At 52.5% G+C, this 20030-nt stretch overlaps 1 protein-coding gene across 1 annotated transcript; it reads right to left on the reverse strand.

Moving 5' to 3' along the window:
• Positions 1-13923: 13923 nt before the first annotated feature.
• On the reverse strand, positions 13924-17217 carry LOC136302562 (toll-like receptor 13). The gene has a single exon (XM_066206034.1). It carries the CDS (start codon positions 17215-17217, stop codon positions 13999-14001), a length of 3219 nt encoding a protein of 1072 aa, XP_066062131.1. The 3' UTR covers positions 13924-13998.
• Positions 17218-20030: the final 2813 nt, after the last annotated feature.

A 20030-nucleotide genomic window follows, 5' to 3' on the forward strand; every position in this document is an offset into this window, starting at 1 on the left:
ACCTGGGGACACTTTCTCCATTTGGTCTCTCTGTGGGTCCCATTAAAACTTCAAGAAACTTCAGTGTTTCAATTTAACTTTGAGTTCTTGAGAAGTTTTTTGAACACTCTCTCAGGGACAGAGTTGAATGTAAACACCAAATCCACGGGAGAGTCATTAAAGTCCTTGTGCTGTATCTGTGCTTCTGCGCTGGGCTGGGCTCCTGCCACAAAGGCAGCTCCTTGCAACAAAGAAAACTTCTAGAAAGACATTTCTCCTGAGGAGAAATCCTCCTTCAGATGGGTCACCTTTGTTATTTGAAATGTAGACTCAGAGTCAAAGTTTACAGTGGCATAACAAACTTTTCTGTTCCTTTCTCATCAATTGTTAACACTCTCTTTTTTTGTTTGTTTTGGTTAATTTTGCTTTTAACAGTAGAGAACATCATTCTGTTACATGGAACATTTGCTTTTGAACTTAGACCTATTGAGATCTATGCCTATGGAACCTACGCCTATGGAATATTAAGTTTTAAATACAATATGTTTGTTTCACGAGCAAATAAACACGTTGAAGTGAACAATTGTCCCCCAGACCCTCCAGGATCCCTAACTGTTCCCTCAGCATCCATTTAGCACCCCCCCCCCCCCCAACCAAAAGCATCCCTGGATCCCCTGAATGCTCCAACCCCACCGATTCCCCTTGGAGCGACTTCAGGGAATTCATCTCCAATCATCCCCCCTGGCCTCGGAGCCCCTCATAACACGGTTCTGCGCCTAAAATTACTGCCATGCCCCGTGGCCTCAAGAGGCCGGTTACAGCTCCCCAAGTTCCCCCCAAGTGCTCCCGAACCCTACACGTTCCCCCCGAGGACCTCAAGTCACGCTTCGGACACAAAAGTGACCCCAAGCGCCTTCCCGGACCCCAAACGCCCCGTTCGAGCCACTTCCGGGACTACAGCTCCCAGCATGCTCCGCGGCGCACACAGAGCCCTAATCCAGCCGTGACTCCATCTCCCGCCATGCCCTGCGCCCCACCGACAGCCACTGGAGCTGCGCCTCGAAATCCCGTGATGCTCCGCGGCCCCGTTACACCGTGTTCTACCCGCGCCTACAACTCCCATCATCCCCCGCGCCCCAGAGAGTCCCCTCAGGGCCCCCCAAGTGCCCGCCCGGACCCCGAATTATCCGACAGAATCCTTTAGTGCCCCGCCAAGGGCCCTCGCGGCTCCCCCAAGTGTCTTCCAGACCCTTAAGTTCTCTAGAAATTCCTTCCCCAGCTCCAAAACATCCCCAAATGTGCCCCAGAAACGTCTCCGTGGACCCCAAAGTAGCCCCTTTTACCCTGTCTGAGAAAATGATGAATACGATTACAAAAGGACTAAAAACAGGACTAATTAGCATAAGAAGGGACAAATCAATAGCCAATAGAGGTCAATGAATTAATGAAGGAAATTGTGTTATTTAGAACAAATGACCAATATTGTTTTTAGTTGCTAAACATGTATACCTTTTTCAATATAAATATAAAATTAGGTATGTAAAGAACAATAATAACATTATAAATCTGGAAAATATAATTATAATTTAAAAATAATTATATTTTATTTTTAACGTAATTTTTCCTATGTTTTGTGATGTCAGTCCTTGGTGGGTGAGGTTAGATATGGTGAGGTTGGGGTGAGGAGCAGGTTGTCCAAACAAGGTCAGCCTGCAAGGGGCTCATTCTTCACCATGCCCAGACCTCCTAAGGAGACATTCCGAATTAAGATCACTTGGAGAATGCTTCTGTCACTTCTTCAATGAACTGAAATATTAAAAATGTGCCCTTGGTTAAAAAAAAAGAAAAAAAAAACCACACTTGGCAATCTCCCTCCTTAACAGAACTCCAAACTGACTCCAAGCAGCTGCACAAGCCCTAAATGATAAGAACGGGTAAGGAGACCAGCTCCTTCTCAATGCCTTTACTAAGATCAACTATGAGTGTGGGGGGGCTCGAGGGGTTGCGCCCACCGCCACTGCTCCTGTGGAATAACGCAGGGAACAAGGTATTCACCATTGCCCCAGGGCAGAGCCAGGCTTTCCATCCTCGGGAAAGTCCCTTGGGCAGAACCCCAGGAAAAACTCTCATAACTCGTGGTCTAGAGATCCCTGTCTGGTCAAGTGCTGTTCAAGTTATGGTGACGAGGCAGAATCCGGCTCTGATTGCTGTCAGGTTCTCTATGGTTCTGCCGACCCAGAGTGGTTTGTCTTAGCCCTTGGTTTCATGTTGGCTCGTTGTTTTTAGGGTTTTTTTCTGCTCCTTCTGGGCGCTGAGGTCCGTGGGAGTCTTCTTCATTTACATACCGGGTGGAGTCACCGGTTGCCGTGCGGGAGCCAGCAGGGCAGGAGCCGGCAGGGCAGGAACAGGTACTCGACGGGGAAGAATACAGTTCTAAAGGAAGAGACTTTGAGGTAAATAGCATTTAACAGGGAAAGCATTACAATAACAATGGGTATGGGGTAAACAGTATTTAACAAAGCAGACCTTTTAATAGGTACAAGATAATGCGATAAACAGCCTTTAACCAGAGAAGGCAGGTATGGGGTAAAAGGTATTTAACAAAAGAGACCTTTCAAGAGGTACAAGATAACAAGGTCACTAGTATTTTAACTGAGAGAAGGCACCTTACAGTAGAAATCTTTAACTGCGTTTAGAAATTTGTATTTTATGTCTTACATTGGAGACATGAAGACAACTGAAGAGAGAGAAAGAGCTCGTGAAGGTATTCTGTGTTTTCATGAGCCCCACATTGGATTTGGGGCTGAGTCCAGGACGCTTAGGCATGGAGAGAGAGTTGAAGAAGCTGCTCAAGGAAGCAGAAGCAAAACTCCAAGTCCCTTGGAGCATCCCTGGGCCCCACTGAGGGCAGGGAATGCCAAAGGCTCCCCAGGGACTGCTGAGAGCAGATCCTTGAGGCCAGGATTGCAGGGAGCCGCAGGCTGTGAGCAGGGAACTGCAATGCTGAGCAAGGCCTGGGCTGGTTGGAGGGAGCAGAAAGGCCAAGCCCTGAGCCCAGGCCTGGCACAGCAGGGCCTGTCCCTCCCGGGTGGCTCGGGGCTGGTTGTGGGGCAGTGGGATGGGAGGGGCAGCAAGGACAAATGTCACAAAGCTGTGTGACACTCCTGATCCTCATGGCACTGCGGGCCAGTGTGACACAGCAGGGCCTCATGGAAACAAGAGGCCATAATGAGCCTGCGGGGCTGTAACACCCCAGAACACTGAAATAATGGGGGTACCCAAAGGTTCTCTTACTCGAGTTTGGTGCACAAGGAGAAATGCCAACCAGATAGTCTCAGGATGAACAGATGCACAGAATATTCTTATTTGCAAGGAACAGTCAAGGATCATAAGTCCAATTCTGAAGTTAATGGCCCATAGAGGGATGGAACCCACAACCTTAGTGATATTAGCACCATACTTTAACCAACTGAGCTAAGAGGTCAAAGCAACACACAGCTCTACTGGCAAAATATAGAAAATCAAGGAACTTGGAAAACCATTTAATAAAACATCCAACTCAAAATAAAACTCTTATCATAGCAGTAGCTTCATTGACTTAGCCCATTTGACCTGGAAACCTTTACAGAATTACAGAATGACAAAAGGACTGGATTGGAAGAGACCTCCAAGATCATTGAGTTCAACCCATGTCCCAACACCTCACCTAAGCCATGGCACCTAGTGCCACATCCAGTCTTTTTTAAAACACATCCAGAGATGGTGATTCCACCACCTCTCCAGTCAGATCATTCCAGAACTTTATCACCCTTTCCGTAAAAATCTTTTTCCTAATTTCCAACCTATATTTCCCTTTGTTCAGCCTTAAGACTCTGTCCTCTCATTCTGTCTGTGGCTGCCTGGAGAAAGAGACCAAGCCCCACCTGACTACAAACACATTTCAGGGAGTTGTAGAGAGTGATAAGGTCACCTCTGAGTCTCCTTTTCTCCAGGCTAAACAACCCCAGCTCCCTCAGTCGTTCCTCACAGGAGTTATGTTCCAAGCCCCTCACCAGCCTTGTTGCCTCCTCTGGACACATTTAAGCATCTCAAGGTTATTCTTAACTGAGGGCTCAGAACTGGACACAGCACTTGAGGTGTGGCCTCTCCAGTGCCGAGTACAGGAGAAGAATGACCTCCCTGCTCCTGCTGGCCACACCATTCCTGATCCAGGCCAGATGCCATTGGCCTTCTTGGCCACCTGGGCACACTGCTGGCTCCTGTTCAGTTGGCTGTCAACCAGAACCCCCAGGGCCCTTTCTGCCTGGGCACTGTCCAGCCACACCGTCCCCAGCCTAGAGCACTGCAGGGGTTATTGTGGCCAAAATGCAGGACTCAGCACTTGGACTTAATAAACTTCACCTTGTTGCACTCTGCCCACCCATCCAACTGTTCCAGGTCTCTCTGCAGAGCCCTCCTACCTGCCAACAGATCGACAAATATTCCCAGCTTAGTGTCATCTAAAAATTTACTAATAAGAGATTCAAGAGCCCCATCCATGTCGTCAATACAAATGTTGAACAGAGCTGGTCCCATCACAGACCCCTGAGGAACACCCCTGGTGACTGGCTGCCAGCTGGATGCAGCACCCTTCCCCACCACTCTCTGGGCCCGGCCATGCAGCCAGTTGTTAACCCAGCAAAGAGTGCTCCTGTTCAAGCCGTGGGCTGCCAGCTTTTCCAGGAGCGTGCTGTGGGAGACAGTGCCTAAGGCCTTGCTGAAGTCCAAACAGACAACATCCACAGCCTTTCCCACATCCACCACACAGGTCACCTGGCCATAAAAGGAGACATAAAAACTGGTCAAACATGACCTACCCCTCCTAAACCCATGCTGGCTGGCTCTGATACCCTGGCCATGACGCAATATAAACTGCTCCATGACCTTTACCAGGTACTGAGGTCAGGCTAACTGGCCTATAATTACCAGGATCCTCCTTCCCACCCTTCTTGTGAATGGGTGTCACATTGCCCAGCTTCCAGTCATCTGGAATCTCACCAGTGGGCCAGGACTGTTGGTAAATGATGGAGAGCAGCTTCACAAGCTCATCTGCCAGCTCCCTCATCACCCTGGGGTGGATCCCACCTGGGCCCATAGATCTATGAACATCCAAGCAGCTCAGCAGTTCTCTGACTGCCTCCTCCTAGGCACTAAGTTCCCTCCCACATCCAGTACAGAACAAAGGTTGGTCTTCCTATTGCAGTAAATATATTTGAAAAACTTTTTTTAATATCCTGTACAAAATTCCCAAAGTAAGTTTGAATTGAGCGTTGGACTCCCAAACACTTTTCTTACATGCCCTTGCAATCCCCTTAAATACTCCTTGACCTGACCCTCCTTCCAAAGATGATACATCCTCTTTTTATTCCTAAGTTCCTTCAAAACCTCCTTGCCCATCCAGGCTGGACGTTTGCCTCGTCAGCTCATCTTCTGGCACACAGGGAAAGCCTGTTCCTCTGCCCTCAAGATCTCTGCTTTGAAGCACGCCCACCTTCCCTGGACTCCTTTGTTTTTAAGGGCTGCTTCCCTAGCAACTCCCTGAATAAGTCTCGTAAATAGGCCAAAGTCTGCTGATTGGAAGTCCAGTGTAAAAGTCTTCTTGACGTTCTTCCTGATTTCACCAAATATCGAGAACTCTATAATTTCATCATCACTGTGTCCCAAGGAGCCTCCAATCACCACATCTCCCACCAGCCCTTCTCTATTTGCAAACAACAGGTCGAACATAGGCCCTCCCCTGGTGGGGCTCACTCACCAGCTGCAACAAAAAGTTGTCCTCCATACACTCCAAAACCTTCCTGGACTGCCTCCTTCCTGCTGTATTAAGTTCCCAGCAGATATCCGGCAGCTGGCCTTCAGGTGTCTGCTTGGATGAACCTGGTCTTTGCACAGGCCTTCTTTGTCTCTTGTCCTCCAAGGCTCCTGGGCATAGTCTAAACTACAAATCGATGTTATCTAAATAGTCTAAACTACAAATAACAAAAGTTATTTCCAGGTTTTGAGCACTGGTTTCTGCTTGTCAGTCTTAAACAAATGGACAACGTCCTGCTTTTGTATGGCAAAGGACTATCTGTTTTTAACACACTTGATTACACAGCAGATTATAATCTGTTTAAATTTAGTTATAAGTTCCCTATATCAGGATAGAAAACATTAAAGCCCTATCCAAAGCCAGGACAGTATCTACTCCTCTTTCTATACCACCTACTCATGCCCAGATCCTACACCTTCCAACCAAATACATATAGATATATATATACATATATAGATATAAATATACACAAGCACAGGTATCATTGCCATTGTGAGTGGCTGGGCCTCCAAGCTGTCTGCTGAGTTCACTGAGTCCATGGCTCTGATTTTGTTCATCCTAGATGTCTCCCAGGGCAGGAGGGCTGCAGTGCTGTTGGCTGGTTGCAGCATCAGGAGCTTATGACTGGTGTATCTGGAGCCATCCATCCTCATTGGCTATGGGACTTATGGCACACAGTGGCAGTGTAATTCAGCACCCAGTGTTATACAATTCAACATCACTGACTATTCTCACTCAAAGTGAAATCCTCCTGCATTACCCACATAATGCACCAAGGTCCTTGAGCAAAGATAGGGTCTTTCCCATGGATTCCATGGACAGGTTTCCCTCTGCCTAAGATAGGACTGAGGCAAACAGTTTTCCCTAACCCATTTCTCATATGCACCACAGGAACTTTATCCCCTTCTCCAGTATGTGGACTTTTTTTGGGCAGGGCCAGAGCAAATGATTAGGCATAACAAGCTCAATTGGTAGAGCCTGGTAGGTGTTCACTGACCAGGCGGCATTTGCTAAGTGGAGATCCTAACGTTTGAAGGTCCCACCACCCATTGCTTTCAAGGTGGTTTCTAAGAGTCCATTGTACCATTCAGCTTTCCCAGGGTTGGTGCATGACAGGGAATGTGGTACACCCACTCAATGCTGTGCTCCCTGGCCCAGATGTGCATGAGGCTGTTTTTGAAATAAGTCCTATTTTTTGAGTCAATTCTTTCAGTGCTGCCACATTGCCACAGGGCTTGTTTTTCAAGGGTCAACATGGTGTTCCAGGCAGTGGCGTAATGCATGGGGATGGGTCTCCAGCCATCCAGTCATGCCTTCTACCACTGTCAGCATGTAACTCTTGCCTTGGAGAGGTTGTAGCAGTGTGATGTAATTGATCTGCCAGGCTTCTCCAGATTTATATTTCAACCACTGTCCCCCACACCACGGGGCTTTATCCGCTTGGCCCTGCTTGATGTCAGCACGTTTCACAGTCATGGATTACCCAGGATATAGGGTCCATGATTAAGTCCACCCCTCAGTCATGATGCATCTGTGTGCTACATCTCTTCCCTGATGACCTTAGATGCCTAAGGGGCCCACTGAGCCAGAAATACCTCACCATTGTGTGGCAAGTCCACACCCACCTGACACACTTTAATCCTGGCAGCCCCATCCCCTGTCCATTGTTGTGATGCTTTTCACTAGCCTTCTTGGGTACATGAGCATCCACAGGATGGACTTTTACAGCCAACTTCTCTACCCAGGCAGCAGTATCTTGCCACAATTCAATAACCCAGATGGGTTTCCCTCTGTGCTGCCAATTGGTCTTTTTCCATTGTCCAGCCACCTCCACAGAGCATTTGCTGCTATGCACAAGTCAGTGGCCGTTTCTCCCATTCAGCAATATCCAAAACTAGCTGGACAGCTTTCAGCTCTGCAACCTGACTTTATACACCTTGTCCCTTGGTAACTGCTGCAGCTCATCACATAGGACTTCACAGGGCTGCTTTCTGTTTTCTGATGTATCCCTTCAAAATCCTCTCCTGAGGTAACCTCTGCAAAGGGTACATGGGGCCACTAGGACAGTCACAATGAGGTGTTTTTGCCCTTCATTCCCAGTCAGGATCCCTTCAGTTTCCAACACAGTCAGCTGTTGGGGTTCCCCTGTCATTCCAGAAATAGATATGGATTCTACCCCTACAGATATTGATGGCATCAGGGTACATCACGTGCTGGTGTCAAATAAAGTCTCACACTCTTGTGGTTCTGCTGTACCAGCCATCGGATCCACATTCTCTAATAGATCAAATGGTCCCTTTCCTCCACCTGGCTGGAGCCAGGGCCCTTTTAGTTGCTCACTTCTTGTAAATATGACTTGGAGATCCTTTCAAGAGGATCAGAAATAACATCAGCCCTTCTATTCTGTCTGAGAACTTGCCCACTGGAAACTGGAGCAGATTTATCCTTGACAAGTTTTCTGTGGTGGTGTTCTTCCTCTCAACTCACCTGTGCTGCTGGGGAAGATGTGGGTTTTCAATCCCACTTCCTCATGTCCTCTCCATGGTCACACAGTTAAAACCACAGGTTACTTCATAGTATGTCTCCCCTCTCCTGAGCAGGACTTTGGCTGCTCCCAATAGCAGAGACTCTGGTCCATACTGGCAGGCCATGGGACATTTCCTGTCTAGTTTTCTTGAGTCATCCAAATGTGTCTGCAGTGTTGGACATTCTTTCCACAGCCAATGCATAGGTCAGTAGGGAGAAGAAATTATGATCTTTGTATTGCCAAAGCTGGGTAGTCACCTGAAGAACTGTTTGCTTTTCTTCTTTCATTGACATCACTTCCAATGACGGTATACAACTATCACTATTGTATTAGGGATGGCTGAATAATGACACACAACTCTCAAGTCTTCTCAGAAGGTGTGAGCCCCATTTATTAGAGATTGTATCTTTTTATAGACTGTTCCAAGAGAGCAGGACATGATTGGTCCTCAAACAAACACCTCTCACCATTACTGAGTAATTGGAAACAACACCTCTTCATAACCATCTTTGCAAGTAAACAAGCTGGAAAAACAGCAGGTGCTAGATTGTTTGAATTAGTTCCTCACAGCTTCCCAGATCAATGTACGGGGAAATTATTTGATTTGCTTTCCCACAGGCTCTGCTGCTGCTGCCTGATACTTGAAAATTCCTCTTTGACCCAACTGTCAGCACTCACATACAACTATGATGCAGTCCATGCAAACTTCTGCCACATGGATTGTGTGCCCTGAGCTGTGGTGCTCCCAGAACCACCCAAACAGAATAATCAACTGCTTTGGAGAATGTGCAGCCCCTAGACTCAGTTTGCTGTGCCTTCCCTTTGAGAGATTTTCTTGCAGTTTAGGGTGAGCAAAAGTGCTTCAACCCATGAGCCCTTGCAGTTCTATGTTAATGTTTTATACTCTGTTGGTTATTTCCCTTGTTCCTGGTTTTCCCCTTCCCTGGTTGCTCAGGTTTGGATACTTTCCCTGATTGGTCCCTTTTCCCAATTCCTTTCCCTATTGGCCAGGTTGTGAAACCCTGCCCCTGGCTACCCTATATAGTCTCTCTCCCCTGCACCCAGCCGGCTGTTTCCTCTTTGGACCTCATGGAATAAAGCAGCTCTCCTAGCGATTGGAAAGCCTGTCTCACTGCTTTTACTCCTGCGTCGCCCAGGGTGGCTGTCATGATCCGCTCACACAAGCGGGGTTCGTGATGGTTCGTTTTAGGGATCTCAGAGCACAAAAGACACAGCGGGGGACAAACTCAGTTTACTTAATCACAAATGCACCTTTATTTAGTGCCAACAAATGCGATAGTGGGGAGAGAAAAGAGAATAGTAAGAAAGACAGAAAAGAGGGGAAGGGGATTATAGCTACCAGCATGGAGGGTCGAGTCCTCGAGGCTTTTGAAGATGCCTATAGACGCGATCTTCTCCAGTGGGGAGATCTCAAAAGTGAGCGGGGGTCTCCAGGGTTTTTATAGTCCTCTCCGAAGCGACAGGCAGTTGGCCAAACAGGTGGGGGAAATCATTGCAGTGTGTTCATTTAGAGAACTCAGAACAAGTCGGTCATCAGCAGGTACAGTATCAACCAGTACAAGTCAACAGGCACAGTCCACTGTGACTTGCCCATTGTTTCTGCTCAGATTCTGATGTTCCGATATGGGTGCTGGGTTTTTCCATCGAACACACCTGCAGGCAGCACTTGGCCAACATCCCACCTCAGCCAGGCCAGAACTCCTGTGTTGAGATTTTCAAGTCCCTTTTAGGGGTTTCAGTCTGTGCTTGACAATGGTCGTGAGGCAGATGAGGGATCTTCGGACCATCTCTTACAGCTGGCCAACACGGCTCTGCTGCTCAGGCAGCCTCACAAAAAGAGCTAATCACTCTGCACCTGAGAGTGCACAAAAGAGCTGATCACTGCACCTGAGAGTCCCTGTGCCTCCATAGATAGGTGTCTTTTTAAAGACTCCTCTAGTGAAGAAGGTCGTGGCACTTTCACAGCCAGACCAGACCACAACACTGGACCTCATCTGGATCTTCCTCCTGTTGTGAGGACCCTGCTTCCTCTCCCTCCCTCACTGACCAAACTGATTTGGTCTTGGATTTCTTCTGTATAGGGGGGCAACTGCTCCCGGCACATGTTGTTCCTGTGGTTCAGCTGCAACTGGAGTGCCCACAGTGCCTGTTGCTCTCCTTTCCTCCTCCTCCCCCTCCCCCTGAGGGTGCTTCTAGTGAGGAACAGTGCCTGGTAAAAAGTATCCAGGGCCCAGCACAATGCATAACTTTGTGCCTCTCTAGACTCACTACAGCATTTTTCTTTCATCTTTTTTATCACTTTAACAGGGTTCTGTAGTTGTTCAGGGGTAAACTTCCAAACCATTGGAGCAGAGAAATCCTCCAAACACTGACCCGTGTCCTCCCATATTTCATATGATCCCTGACTATCCTGCCTCACAGAAGATCTCTGAATGGCCTTTTTGAAAATTCCTTTTGTAATTTTAAACATGATGTGGACCACACTGAGGAGACCTGGCCGACACAGCAACAAGAACATACTTTCCTTAACATCCAAAGGGAATTCAAAATTCTCAAAAGTTCTTGTAACAGGCCTGAAGGAGGAAAAGGAGGTGAAAGGCTGGGGAAAACCATCCTCCCCTGTTCCCCCCACAGGCTGGGCACAATTACTAATGGACACCCAGAGATAACACCTGAGGCAAGGGCAGGAGAGAAGCACTGAAGACACATCCCAAATGACCCTCACTGCCCTTGATGTTACCATGTCATAAACTGATATCCCACAGCACAGCAACAAAGAAATCCTGATCCCTCTCCCTGCTCTGAAAAAGAACATATGGGAATACATACAGGATTAGGTACCACGCCCACATGAACAGACCAAGCAACATTGTGACCAGTGGCTCTGCACATAATACAACAAAGGCTTAGATCACATGTGTTTTCAGTCAGCTCTAGACAGGTCTGTTGTTATCTCAGCACTTTGTGCCTCACACTGGGCAGCAATTAAGGCTGTCATGTTTTAAGAATGGTATTCCATACTTGAATGATTATACTGAAACCACATTGGCTCTTGCTTCCCTGCTCCCTCCAGCTGGAAGCACAAAAGGCAAAGATCACAGTTTGACACAAAAAAAAATTACTGGAAACAGCAATGAAATAAGAAAACAAACAGTAACAGAAACAAGATTAATGACAAAAGGTATAAGACAAAGAATCTGCATAGAAAGTCTGTGACAATACTGACTGTTTCACCTGCCATGCTTTCTCCTCACAAAAGGAATCCCTTCCTCTCAGAAGTGAGGGAGAGAGTCCTTTTCCTTTACCCCTGGCAAATAAGATGTTATTGAATAACCTCCTAGAAATAACCACAGCAACACCCCTCAGCTACTGCAAAAAAAAAAAAAAAAAATTCTATTTTAGCGACTCTGTTCTGGCTGAAACTTGGATGGCCATACTGGTGGGGAGGCTTCAAAGGGGTGTTGGAAGATGGATGCAAACAAGAGGAATGAGAAGCTCTGGAAGCAGAAACACCTCATAGGAAGCGATGTGGGAATGGGGCTGTCAGCTTGTTCAGGGGAAGGTTCAAGGGTGACCTCCGCATCATAGCAGTGCTGGTTTGGCAACTCCTTTTGTCTCTGCAGCATTGAAGAGGACAAAACAGGGAGAAGAATTGCCCTAAAGGGGAGCAGGGAGGGAGATGAGCTTTGCCTCATCCCAGCCAAGCCTGGGAGTGACCCCTGGCACAGGGGCTGCTGCAGGAAGCCTCCCTTCCCTCCTCTCCCCCTCCACTCCTCTCTCTCCTGTCCTGGGGACACAAGGGGTGTAAAGATCCCAGGGTGCCACCTGCACAGCTCCTGGCTGGCAGCAGATATGACCCCAAGTTGTCACAGGGCCTGCAGAGCTGCAGGATGCCTCAGCCCAAGTGCCTGGGGCTGTGTTGGGGTGTCTGGGTCCCAAGTCTGGGGTGCTGATCTCTGTGCCCATTCTCTCCCAGCCCACGTCACCAGAGCAGATCCTGGAGATGTTGGTTAAGGGCAATAAAAACCAGCACAGCATCACGCCAAGGCCCACGCCACCTCCTCCCACTCCCAAGGCACTCTCCAAGTGAGTGCTGCTGGCTGTGGTATTGGTCCAACCAGTGCTGGAAATGAAGCTAGGAAGTTGCTAAGATCAACATCCCAGGGCTGTCTCACTCAGCACTGAGCCGGGAATCACACACCCCAAGACTCTGTCAAAGTGCTCCCCAGTTTTTTGGTGCAAACTTGCCAGTGGATTTCAATTCCAGCCACGTACTTCCCTGAATTTGCAGGGCTGTCACAGCTGCCTGGGCAGATGAAGGCTCTGGCTATCACTTCAGCCTGAACCTGATGCCTCACCCATTGCTACTGGCAGGGGAGTAATCCAGGGCCCTTGGAAACCCAACCAGCTGTATCATTCTCTACCACTAAACATGGGAGTTGCTGATTTTTTTCCATAACTCTGTCCCTTCTTCCCAGATCCTTTCCCTGCTTTGCTCCTTGTCTCATCTCCGGGTGTTTGGCTCATGCTCACAGCACGCCAGGTTCCTCTCCTACTCCTGCCCCATCTTCCAGTGTGATTCGCTTGACCCATTCCATGGGCAACACGGAGCCCTAGTCCCACTGCAGCCACCTGCTCCAACTAGTCTCCCCAGGGGCATTTGGAGCTGTAGCTTCAGCCATCTCTGTTCTCACAGATCCAAGTGAAGCAGCACGACCGACCCCACTATTGGCTTTGCTGGGAATCTGCGTGTGGCCAAGGTGAGCCTGACTGACCCAGCGGTCTTGGAGTGAGTCTAGGTCACAAAGGACTGGGGAGAGGGGCTGTGGGAGGGACCAGCATCAGTCGCTCACTGCTGGCCCTCGACAGCGTCATGCACCCACTGGCCGGAGGTAAGGGAAGGCTGTTCCTTGCCTGTCACTGCCGGCGTCTGGCTGTCTGGGGACTGGCCCGGGAGGGACAACCTCGAGCACCCCAGGGTTGAGAGCAGAGCTTCAGTCTCTCAAGACAGAGCAGGCAGAGCCACATCCTGCTCCGGGGCAGCAGCTGATGCGCTTACAGAAGGAGTTCCCTGGGCAGCTGCCACGGCCCCGTGATCGCGGTCATGAGCCCGCGGCGCCGGCCGGCCTGGTCAACTGCAGCACACTCTGGCTCACCAGTCAAGCCAGGTGCATCCTGCTGCTGGTTAGGATCAGGGGGGAGCAAGGCAGGGACGTGCCCGGGGCTCGGGAGCTGCTGAGTTGGGGGACAGGAGGGTGCGTGGTGAGATGGATTGATGGGTGCCTCTTTATGCCGCTGGAATTCCCCAGCCGTGGGGGTGCCGCTATGGGCAGAAGCAGCCAATTGAGCTACAGCAGCAAGTGCCCAGGAAGAGCCAGATGTGCAAGAGCTGCAGCTCCCACGTGCCGGGAAAAGGAACTGAGTGATGAAGCATTTGCTGCATCTGAACATTGAGGTCCATTTGCCCTCCTCTTTTCCTCCTCCTCCTTCCCCTTTTCCTCATTGCCATCATCCCAATTGCACATTTCTGAGACCATAACTAGAGATTTTGGGATAAAACCACTTTTTTTTTGATTGGGAATGTCCCTGGGGATCCCCATTACACCAGGGTGAGATTGCTCTAGAGCAACTGCTCTCGATCCCCACAACCTTTCTCCCCCTCCCCTGCCTTCTCCTCTTCTTCCTCTTCCTCCTCCTCCTCCTTCTTGTTACCTTCATCCCCACTGTGCAGAGCACATTCCCAAGAGAAAAGCCGGTGATTTTGGGGTAGAAATTTGCTTTTCTGAGGGGTAATCTCCACAGGGGTCCCAGTGCTGTCAGGGAAGCCTCCCTCCCTGCCCCCCGTCTTCCTCTCCTCCTTCTCCTCTTCCTCCTTGCTGTCATCATCCCCACTCCACAGGGCACCTTCCCCAGATAAAAAACAGTGATTTGGGGGCAGAGGGTTGTTTTCATGAGGGAGAACTTGCCCAGGGGTCTCAGTTGTGCCAGGGCACCCTTCCTCCCTGCCCCCTCTCTCCCTGTCCTCCTCCTCCTCCTCCTCCCCCCCACTCAGGGCACACCTGAGCTTTGCCCAGAAGAGGGGCCGTGCAGGGGGCTCAGGGGGCCAGCGCAGGTGTGTGCGCCGCAGCAGCACACGGTGCATGCAGTGAAAGGCCGAGAGCTCGGCCTCAGGGATGTCCTCGAGGAAGATGAGGACAAGGACATCACTCAGCTCATCAAAGAGGCGATAGCTGGCCATCTGGATCTCCAGTGAGCACCACTCGCTGCGCAGGTATCCACGGCTCACAACACACACTGTGTGCCGGCTGTTGTACACAGCATCCACGATGTTGTCCACTATGGCACGGCCGGGGCGAAAGTCACGGTGGTGCAGGCAGAGCCGCAGGGCTCCACGCTCTAGCTCAGGCACCAGCTCCTCCAGCACCCACTGCTCATCCCCGGAGTTGTAGGACACAAAGGTATCGTAGGTGTAGCGCCACTGCTCCCGCCGCCAGCGCCCACGTGCCCACGCACGCAGCAGGAACAGTTGGTAGTGCAACCGCCAGTACCCGCGGTGGTGCAGTAGTGGCAGCAGCAGCAGCAGCAGCACAGCCGGTGCTGTCCCTGCAAACAGGTACCGCCCCATGTCCAGGTAGCACACACGTGTGTCAAAGCAGTGCAGGTATGTGGAGGTCCCACCCATCTCACCACAGGTGTAGTTATACAGGTAGACCACCTGCGTGGGCCCACGCACCAGCCAGGCAGGCAGCCAGGCATTGGCACAGCTGCAACTCAGTGGGCACTTGCGCAGGTCCAAGTAGTGCAGGGCGGGGAGGTGTGTGGCCAGAGTCACATCCAGTGCACGCAGCTCATTCTTGGCCAGGCGCAGCTCCTTCAGTTGCGTCAGGTTCCCGAAGACCTCAGGGCCAAGACTGCGCAGTCCTGCACTCTCCAGGTTCAGGCTGTGCAGTTGGCTCAGGTTCTTGAAGATGCCAGCGGGCAGGTGGCCCATCCCGCCATTGCTGTCAGCCAGGGTCAGGTACTTCAGCTGTGCCAGGTCATCAAAGGCGTCAGCGGGGATGGCCGAGAGCGAGTTCTGTGACAGGTAGAGCGAGCGCAAGGCACTGAGGCCCTGGAAGAAGCGTTGCGGGACCACACGCATCCCGTATGGCTGCTGCGCCTGTAGCTTCAGGTCGTAGAGGTTATGTAGGTAGCGGAAAAGCGGCTGCTGCCGCAGGTGTCGGCTCAGGTAGCGCAGTGCATTGGCACGCAGGTCCAGTACACCCAGTGTTACCTGCACCGGCCGGAATGTGGCTGCTCTCACCTCCAGCAGCCTATTGCGGTCCAGGTAAAGCCGGCAAAGCTGTGAGAGGCCCTGGAATGCCCTGGCTGCCAAGTGCTGCAGGTTGTTCCCATCCAGGTCAAGGATCTGCAGGCGGTCAAGCCCCTTGAAGGCACCAGGGAAGAGCACGGCCACACGGTTGTTGCGCAGGTTGAGGTCTTCCAGCTGGTGCAGGTCGGCAAAGGAGCCGGGCAGGAGGTCGGTGAGCAGGTTGTTGTCAAGGCACAAATGTTGCAGGTTGCGGAGTCCACGCAGCTCTGCGCGGTCCAGCCGTGCCAGCCCGTTCACATCCAGCCGCAGCTGCCGCAGTGCTGGTGCATTGTCAAAGGCACCCGCACCAGCCACTAGGGTGCGGTTGAAGCGCAGGGACATATTGTGCAGCTGGTGCAGAACTGGGGTCCCGCGGCATGATGGCAGCCACTGCAGCAAATTATGCTCAGCCACCAGCTCACCCAGTGCTGCCTGCTGCTTCTGGTTCAGCAGCCGCCCTATGCAGCCCAAATGCCGCAGCCGGTTGCCAGACACGTCCAGGGCACCCAGCACCGGACAATGAGTCAGAGCCCCTCTGGGCATTTTTTTAAACTGCAAGCGCTGCAGCCGCAGCCTCTGCAGCGGTAATCCTGTCAGCTGCTTGCACAGGTATGTCAAGTCCCTTGTGCCCATCTGTAGCCCTGACACATCCACATGGCGCGGGGAGACTCCAGCCACGTGCAGCAGCTGCACCACGTCCAGTGAGTTCCCAGCCAGGTGCAGGTATGTCAGGTTGTGCAGACACAGGCGAGCAAGCTGCGCAGGGTCTGAGATGTTGTTGTAGGACAGGTCAAGCACATGCAGCCCTGGGGGCATCACCCCAGAGGTGGCCCCTGAAAGAGCTCCCAGGGAGTTGTTGCAGAGGCGCAGGACCCTCAGCATGGGTGGCAGCCCTGGGCCCAATGTTGACAGCATGGTTCCACACAGGTCGAGCAGGTCCAGGTGTGTCAGATTCTGCACAGCCATGGCGACGGGCTCCAGTGCGCTGAGCCGGCCACCCCGCAGTGAGAGCGTGCTGAGTGTGGCCAGTGGCCAGAAAGCCCTGGGGGCCACCTCCTGTAGTGGGTTGTGGTCCAGCCGCAGTGTGCTCAGGTTGCCAAGCCCAGTGAACACATCTGTGGCCAGCACTGACATGTTGTTGTGGGCCAGGTCTAGGTGGGCCAGTGCTGACAACCCCCAGAAAGCCCTTGGGGCCAGGTGTTGCAGTTGGTTGTGGGTCAGATCAAGGGTGTAGAGCCGTGGCAGGTGGGCAAAGGCACCAGGGGGCACCTGGCGCAAGACGTTGACAGAGAGGTTGAGGGATGTGGCATTGGAGGGGAGGTCGTCCACTGCAGCCCCCACGGTGCTCAGGAAGCGCTGGATGCAGCGGAACAGCCCAGGGTCCCATGGTGCCTGGATGCAGTTGCGGAAGCCATAGGGAGAGACCCCTGAAGGCACCATCAGCAGTGTCACCAGCGTCACCAGCGTCACCAGCAGTGGGGTGCACATCCTGACACACCCTGGGGAGATCCTGGATGCAGTGGGGAGAGAGTGGGATGAGGCATGTCCTTGGTACCACAGATCCCCCTCGAGGCCCAGGGACCACACTTGGGGCTCAGGGATTCCCCCCACCACCCTAGGGGATCCCCTCGCAACCCAGGGACGCCACTACTATCGCAAAGACCCCACTCCCTCATCCACACCTCAGAGACCATCAGAACCCCAGGGCCCCCACTCAGGGCTCAGGGACCCCTCATCCACACCCCAGAGACCCCCACCAGAACAACAGGATCCCCACTCAGGGTCCAAGGACTCCTCATCCACATCCCAGGGACCCACACACACACTCCAGGGATCCCCATCAGGGCCCAGGGATCTCCTTCAGCACCAAAGAACATCCACAGCCCCCAAGGACCCCTCGCCCCCCAGTCCCCAGGGATTTTGGGAACCCCCCGCTCCCCATCAAGTTCCAACCATGCCACTGCCTCCGCTTTGGGTGATTTTGGGGTTAGAAAAGGGAAGTTTGGGGTATCGCTTTTTGTCACCACTGCCCCACCCACCTCCCTGTGACGTGGGTGGGGGACGCCCCTGCCTGGACAGATTTCAGGGTCTTTGGGGGGCTGACAGGGGTACGAGGGCACATAGCTGGGTCATCCCCCCAGTGCAGCCCCCCGGAGTCTGGGGGGTCCCTGGGACACCCAAGCCTCTGCTCCCCACTCCATCCCCCCTATCCACACCACCCCCCTCCTGCCACGTGCTGCTCTTTGTTCCTCTTCCCCTTCCTCAGACTGAAACACCTGGTTTTGGTTCCTTTGTGGGAAATACTGGGCTGTAATGGGTTATACTCTTTTATACTGGGCTATAGTGGACTATATTAGTCTATACTGGGCTCTGCAGGGTTGTACTGAGTTAAACTGGACTGTACTGGGTGCCAGCACGGGGCTGTGCTGGGCTGTAACGGGACAGAGCCGCGGCCCCGACGGGACGCGGGGGGCGTGGCCTGGCTTGGGAATGGATGCGGCCCGCGTCAGGGGCGTGGCCTATGGGATCGTGGTCCCTGTGGCGTCAGGGTCTGGGGGCGGGGCCAGGGCTCGGGGCGGGCCCTGTGGGGAGCGTGGGGGCTGGAGAGTGACGGGGCGTCAGGATCGGGGGTGTGTTTGGGTCTGGGGGCTCAGGGCATTTAGGAGAGCTGCAGGGACCCGGGTGCATCGGGGATGGGGGAATTATGGGGGGGTTGGGGGGCGCCTGCAAGGACTGTGCTGTGCAGCGGCCGCAGCTCCCGCTCCGTGCATGAGCGCTGGTGGTGCGTAGCCCTCAGCAAAAGCGGGGAGAGTACCCCCCACCTGCCCCCTGGGAGGCCCCCGACGCCCCCAGGGCGATGGGCTGGAGCTGGAGTACGAGATGGCGCTGACCGAGGGGGATTCCTTCCCGACGGGGCACTTCTCGGCTGATGGGTTCGGTGCGGAGGCGGGCGCTGGAAGGGCAGTGGGAGGGGGAGTGGCGCACAGCGAGATCGGAGGGTATATTGGGGGTTATGGGGCTCTGCAGGGTCTGGAGGGACCGAAGGGATTGGTGTACATCAGGGTCTGGGCGTGTATTGTGGTCTGGGGGGCTGCAGCAATTTGGGTGCATTGAGATGGGGATGTAAAAGTGTTTGGAGGGCTTTTTTGGGGTTTGGGGGGGTTGGAAGGATTGGGGTGCATCAGTATTGGGGGATATATTGGAGGTTATTGAGGTCTGAGGAAGCTGAAGGGGCTGGGGGTACATGGGGGTTGATGGTGGGGCTGTAATGCAGGGGACCTCTGTGGATAGACCCTGGTGGATACTGGGGACCTCATGGGGTGAACCCCTTCTCACCCCACCCCCCACCTTCCCCAGGCATCCTGGAGACAGACATCACCTTCCTCCTCATCTTCATCATCATCCTCACCTTCTACATCAGTGAGCTGCTGGGGGGAAATCTAAGCTTTGAGGGGGCCTGGCAGGAGGCGATGCTTTGAGATGTCTTGTACTCATTCCCCCAGCCCTAGTCTAGGGGTGGCAGCTGCTTCACACCATCTACAAGATGCTCATGGTGGCTGCCAGCATGGAGCGTGGAGGGGGAGCTTGGGGGCTATGGGCAGGTTTGTGGGGGCTGGGGGCAGCTGCGGGGGCTGGCGGGCATCGGGGTCTGGGGAAGTTATGTTGGGATTTGGGGGGTCTTCAGAGGTTGGGAGGGGTCAAAGTCCAAGGGGTATATTGAAATTTGCTGGAGCTGGGGGTTCTGGGTGGGTTTGGGGGGGCTTTCACAGCAAAGTATAGGGGTTTTGGGGATGGACAGGAGCACTTCAAAGTCATGGGAGGTGATGAGGGGCTTGGGGGAGTACAGGAGGTATGAGGGTGCATAGACGCTTGTGTGGGGGGTTTGAAGGAGGGGGGTGCCCAGTCCTCCCCATGCCAGCTGCTCCTCTCCTCCCCCCTTGTCAGCTTCCTCATTTTCCTCGTCATGCTCATCCTGCTGGGCAAGTGCTTTTCCATCACAGGTACCAGAGGGGGTATGGGGAGGTGGCTGTCTGTCACTGTGGGGCAGTCAGGTGTCCCTACAGAGCATTTGGGGGGGGGTCTGTGGGGTAGGTTTGGGGGTCTTTGTGGGAATACACAAGATAGTCTTTATGGGGCACCCACAGCATTGGTCCTCTCAGGGGCCACATCAGACTGGGGAGTTCCATCCAGCTCTCTGTGTACATGACCCTGTACAGCATCACCCACATCACCCTGCTAAACTCCAAGACCTAGGTGAGACCCCCCCACACCCACCTGTATTTGTGCAGTTTGGAGAGGGT

The sequence above is a fragment of the Chamaea fasciata genome, unplaced genomic scaffold (genome assembly GCF_029207755.1).
Source record: "Chamaea fasciata isolate MVZ Bird 193981 ecotype frontalis unplaced genomic scaffold, bChaFas1.0.hap1 SCAF_29, whole genome shotgun sequence".
In the NCBI taxonomy this organism is placed as follows: Eukaryota; Metazoa; Chordata; class Aves; order Passeriformes; family Sylviidae; genus Chamaea; species Chamaea fasciata.

Excerpts from the sequence above, each read along its gene's own strand:
- LOC136302562 (XM_066206034.1), bottom strand. The coding sequence starts at position 17,217 with ATGTGCACCCCACTGCTGGTGACGCTGGTGACGCTGGTGACACTGCTG.